Consider the following 6,287-nt stretch of genomic DNA (forward strand, 5'->3'; position numbering starts at 1 on the left):
AGGAGCCAGCGGAGGGTCAGAGAGGAGTGAGAGTCCTGGCTGCACTTCACCACACAGCTGATTGATCTGTGCAGATGACACCCAGAAATATCTGCTGCTCCTCCAACGCCCTCAGCCCGGCTCTTTAGATTCAGACACTGCTGATTTTACCTTCTTCTTGTGCCTTAAAGGGATAGTTCAACATTTTGGCAAATTGGCCCATTGCCATAATCCGTATAGTCATAGCAGTAGGTTCGTTACCTTTAATTGTCGGTGCAAGCTGTTTTTAGAATGGCGGAGCAGAGCCGTGAGCTGCTCAGAGCTACGCTACAGAGGCTCATTATGGGATTTCTTGGTTTCCATCATCAAACTCATCAAATACACAATCCAACAACTCCACAACGCTCTGGTGGACAAGTTGTGAGCTGCACATTCACCACGCTATGAGATAATAACACAACGTTACCACACAGAGTTGTTTTAGAGGGAAATACAGAGACTGTTGATGAAAAACTGTCCCTGAAGGCAACGTGCATCAGTGGTTTTGCATGAATTTCCCTCTAAAACAACTCTGTGTGGTAACGTTGTGTTATTATCTTGTATGGCAATGGGCCAATTTGACTAAATGTTGAACTATCCCTTCAAAAACGACTTCATGAATCCGATTTCAGGTTCAGAGAGTTGATCACACACACACACACACACACACAGCTTAGCTTTTATTCTGAACTGACTGTGAAGAGAGGAAGACGATGACTCAGTCTTTTACCTGCTGAGTAACTGGGACTTCCCCTCAGACACCGTCCTGTGATGTGTTCATGTTGTGTCTTTGTCTTTTCATTCATGCGAGTCAGTGACAGAGACTCACAACTAAAAACAACAACTGTCACAAATGTATGAAGCTGTGTGTTGTGTCATTCATCCATGTTGTTACCGCTCTGTCCTTATATGGTCACAAGGGCCATATAAGGACGGACGGCCGTCATAGGGCGAGGTGTGGTGTTCACCTGCCACAGTCACCTGGCTGTCAAAGTGCTGACACACACACACACACACACACACACACACACACCTACAGGCAGTTCAGAGTCACTGATCAACCTGTTCACATGTTTGTCTCAACAACAACAGGAACATTATTATTATGAATCATGTGTTTCAGTGTCGAACACGTTTAAACTTGTTCTATAGAAACAAACTGAAGTTTCTAACTCAGGTTTTAAAACTGTGAACTACAGAATAAAAGTCAAAGTCCGTCGAGGAATCACCGTGTTTATCATTTAAATCAGCACAAAGAAGCAAAGTCTAAACACTTTGGTCTTTGGTTGTGTTTCTAAAAACTCACTGAGGTAACAAAGCTGCGTGTGTGTGTGTGAGTGTGTTTACTGTTTAAATCTGATATGAAAGTGAAGTGAAGCCGCTGTTGAACTTGTTTAAAAGGGATAGTTCAACATTTTGGCAAATTGGCCCATTGCCATAACCCCTATAGTCATAGCAGTAGGTTCGTTACCTTTAATTGTCGGTGCAAGCTATTTTTGTTTTGGAGGGAAATTCATGCAAAACCTCTGATGCGTGTTGCCTTCAGGGACAGTTTTTCATCAACAGTCTCTGTATTTCCCTCTAAAACAACTCTGTGTGGTAACGTTGTGTTATTATCTCATAGCGTGGTGAATGTGCAGCTCACAACTTGTCCACCAGAGCGTTGTGGAGTTGTTGGATTGTGTATTTGATGAGTTTGATGAGGGAAACCAAGAAATCCCATAATGAGCCTCCGTAGCGTAGCTCTGAGCAGCTCACGGCTCTGCTCCGCCGTTCTAAAAATAGCTTGCACCGACAATTAAAGGTAACGAACCTACTGCTATGACTATAGGGATTATGGCAATGGGCCAGTTTGCCAAAATGTTGAACTATCCCTTTAATCAGGGAAAAATGTTTCCATCCAGAACCGGACTCTGTTAAAACCACTTCATGTTTTACATTCTCTGCCTTTAATCAACATCACTCAACAACGTTGAGGACGTTCGTATCATAACTCATAAAGGCTTTTTAATTAAAGAGCAGGATTGTATGAGGAGGTATCAGTGCCACGTTGTAATCCTGCATGTTTCTCCTTCTTCTTATCTTTGTTATTCATTTTCTGTAAAAGACTCAATTTGATTCCTCCTACAGTTTAGAGAAAGAAAACAGTATATAGGCCAATAAAAATCCAGCTTCATTGGGATCACTGCTATTACTTTTCTCAGTGGTAAACGCAAAAGACTGATGTGAAACTGTGAATATTCCTCCATAGAGAATGAATGGGAAGAGGTTTGATTGGTTTGTTGCCTCTGCTGATACAGACCCACCAGTGTTTGTGACACAATCAGTAAATTCATCAATTAATTCATTAAAAAAATCTTAATCTTATTCAGATTTTTTTTTTCACCAAACACACGTCTCCATGAGCTGTAAACCAGACTGTTTCCTGAGAACGACGACAACAACATCATTAAAGTAACCAGAAGAGTTTTGCTGAGCAACAGAAACACAAACACAAACATCGTCATTTCTCATATTAAATCCAGACGATGTTGTTGATAATGAGCCGCTTTAAAGGGATAGTTCAACATTTTGGTAAATTGGCCCATTGCCATAATCCCTATAGTCATAGCAGTAGGTTCATTACCTTTAATTGTCGGTGCAAGCTGTTTTTAGAACGGCGGAGCAGAGCCGTGAGCTGCTCAGAGCTACGCTACGGAGGCTCATTATGGGATTTCTTGGTTTCCCTCATCAAACTCATCAAATACACAATCCAACAACTCCACAACGCTCTGGTGGACAAGTTGTGAGCTGCACATTCACCACGCTATGAGATAATAACACAACGTTACCACACAGAGTTGTTTTAGAGGGAAATTCATGTAAAACCACTGATGCACGTTGCCTTCAGGGACAGTTTTTCATCATCAGTCTCTGTATTTCCCTCTAAAACAACTCTGTGTGGTAACATTGTGTTATTATCTTAGCTCTGCTCCGCCGTTCTAAAAACAGCTTGCACCGACAATTAAAGGTAACGAACCTACTGCTAAGACTATAGGGATTATGGCAATGGGGCCAATTTGCCAAAATGTTGAACTACCCCTTTAAAACTTTGATCTCTCATCAGCTGCTCCAGATGTTGGAGGATCTACTTCCTGTCTCTTGGACTCGATCATTTGGAAACTGAAGGTGTTTTGTGTTTTGTTCTGATGACGTGAACAACCTGAGTGACTCATAAAGAAACTGATTGTAACTTATCACCTGTTAATGAATCAACGTGGTCGGTTTGGACCCACAGCACATCGTCATCCAGATGTTGTCCAGATGTTAAAACACTGACGTCATGTTCCTACTCTTCTTGTTTACGGCAGAAAACAATGTTTGTTAGTGAAACTCATCGGTTTACTGCTGTTTGTCTTATGCTGAAAGCCTGATGTGTGTGTGTGTGTGTGTGTGTGTGTGTGTGTGTGACGCTGCAGCTGCTATAACAGACCGACAACATCTGGATTACTCATCTGCAACATGAGGAAATCCTGCAGCAGTGTGTGTGTGTTGTGTGTATACGACACCACACACACACTTCCTGTGTTACTTATATAAGTCGCTAGAATTTATCGTAGTTTTCATCGACACCACAGCAGCGTGAGTGAGTCTGAGTGTGTGTTATCGTGTAACATTGTCTGATTGGCTGAGAGACCGACTGCAGACACATGTGTGATAATATCTGACAGTGTTTATAAGAAACCAATCATTAATCATTGATATTGATCATTGATCATTGATATTGATCATTGATCGGCGATGGAGCCGCAGATCGACTGTTGCATGAAGTCGATATCTAGGATCGGTTCATGTGGCTTCATGGTCGCTCATATTTCATATCACAACGAACGTCCCGATCAGTTCATCATCTCAGCTCCTTCTCATCATAACACCATCTCTCTCTTTTCATTTCCTGTTTTTCTCTGTTACACAGTCGTAAAAACTGCAGATTTTGGACGTTTGAGGACGAGACAGTGATTAAAAACAGAATAATATCTACAGTATGTTTATAAATATGATACATGTTGATTTAGAGACATGTCAAAGACGGTTTTTACCATTAAATCCATATAGCATGAGTTTGATGAGGGAAACCAAGAAATCCCATAATGAGCCTCCGTAGCGTAGCTCTGAGCAGCTCACGGCTCTGCTCCACCGTTCTAAAAACAGCTTGCACCGACAATTAAAGGTAACGAACCTACTGCTATGACTATAGGGATTATGGCAATGGGCCAATTTGCCAAAATGTTGAACTATCCCTTTAAAACTTTGATCTCTCATCAGCTGCTCCAGATGTTGGAGGATCTACTTCCTGTCTCTTGGACTCAATCATTTGGAAACTGAAGGTGTTTTGTGTTTTGTTCTGATGACGTGAACAACCTGAGTGACTCATAAAGAAACTGATTGTACAGTAGTATGTTTATAAATATGATACATGTTGATTTAGAGACATGTCAAAGACGGTTTTTTACCATTAAATCCATATTTTATTATACAATTAACCAAATTTAATTATTGATAAAGGGGATTTTCATGAGTTCCAGCTCTGGCTATAATCTGATCAGTGATGAGTTTCTATTTCCAGCCTCTCAGTTCTCCTTCCTCACAGTTTTTGGTTTAAAGTTAAACGAACCGACATCATTTATAAACTTTATAAACAGACTGATCAATAATCAAACTGCTCCTCCCTCTCAACAATCACCAGGACGACATCCAATAATAAGCAGCAGGAGCCCGGGTGACGGTGAGCAGCAGCAGATAATGAGCTGGTATCAGTTCTACTACACAAATTAATATGTAATGAGATTATGTGCAGACACACTCCTCCCTCACACACACACACACACACACACACACACACACTCCTTCTCGGTCTCTAACACTGAACCACTTGTTTCCTCTTATCAGCACTGACTAGATGCTGTACACACACACACACACACACATGTGCAGGTGCTGCTCGGTCCAAAGGGCGGATTGTTCCTTTATCACCTGCAGCTTTAACGCTGCTGCACTGCAAAAACTCAAACGCTTCCCAAGAATATTTGTCTTATTTCTTGTCAAAATGTCTCATTTCTAGTCAAAACTAATCTCTTTCCACTTAAAATAAGACTCATCACCTATAAATTAACTTGTTTTTAGATCATTTTCACTTGTTTCAAACTAATTTTCAATTGAAATAAGTAGAAAAATCTGCCAGTGAAAACAAGTTTTTTGTGCTTGTAATAAGAAAGAAAAACTTGTTCTACTATCAGATTTTTCTACTTATTTCAAGTGAAAATCTGCTTGAAAGAAGTAAAAAGTGTCTAAAAACAAGCTACTTTTTATTATTATTTCATTCATTATTGTTTTGACCAGAAATTACAAATACTGTAAGACAAATATTCTTGTTATTCTTGAGTTTTTACAGTGTGTTCAGACTCTGTTCTCTTCATGTATTCATGTAGACAGGAGGACAGGCTCATACAGGTCTACACACACTGTTACATACCACACACACACTGTACACACTCAGCTGAAGCCGGCTGCCGGTCACATGGTCTCTTCTCTCCAGCCTGAAACCTTCCTCGTTTTAACACGAGTGATTCAGTTGAGAAGCAGCAGAGAGGAGGTTTTCTATCTGTACAGTGTCTCAGTCTGTAATGTGTCTCTCCGTGGGACCGTTTATGTCTCAGTGTATCTCTCTGTCTCTGCTCGGGCACAACGTGCGTAAAAACCGTCTCAACAAGTGCGCTGGGTTCGGTTTCCAGCTCCGCTCCGTGTTAAATGATTCATGCTGTAGGAGGTAAAAGGAGAAGGAGAAGTCAGACAGTCACCGACCTTGGGCTTGTCGAACACCACTGGTGCCGGTGCTGAGGTGTGGTCCATGTTGTCGGAGAGGAGGCTGCTGCTGGTGGACAGGCTGCGGCTGGCTGACAGGCTGCTGGTGCTGCTGGTGCACAGGGCGCTGAGGACCAGAGGGCCGATGCCCCGCAGCGCGGCGCCGCGGCCGCTTATAAGCAGCATGCTGGCTCCCCGCGCGGACAGGGACACGCCTCTAGTCTCTACGCAACAGCAGAGAGAGAGAGAGAGAGGGAGGTGGGGAGAGAGAGAGAGAAAAATCAATGAGAAAGCGGAGGATGGTGGAGATGGGTTTGGAGATGCGGAGGCTCCGGTCCGGTCTGAGTCCTGGTCAGTGCAGCAGGTGAAGGATTAACGCGCCGGCATCATGGCGGCGGCCGCAGCAGCAGCTTTGTGCCCATGTGATG

At 42.5% G+C, this 6,287-nt stretch overlaps 1 protein-coding gene across 1 annotated transcript in view; it reads right to left on the reverse strand.

The window, feature by feature from the left end:
- Nucleotides 1-5,994, reverse strand: part of ada (adenosine deaminase) — a 31,579-nt gene extending 25,585 nt beyond the window's left edge. The window contains exon 1 of the mRNA XM_085782958.1: nucleotides 5,860-5,994. Coding sequence (XP_085639084.1) covers nucleotides 5,860-5,907 — 48 coding nt within the window. The 5' untranslated portion in view covers nucleotides 5,908-5,994. The remainder of the gene's footprint in view (nucleotides 1-5,859) is intronic.
- Between the last annotated feature and the right edge of the window lie 293 nt (nucleotides 5,995-6,287).

This window comes from Trachurus japonicus, chromosome 7 (assembly GCF_045865225.1).
Source record: "Trachurus japonicus isolate A0001 chromosome 7, Traja_1.0".
NCBI lineage: Eukaryota > Metazoa > Chordata > Actinopteri > Carangiformes > Carangidae > Trachurus > Trachurus japonicus.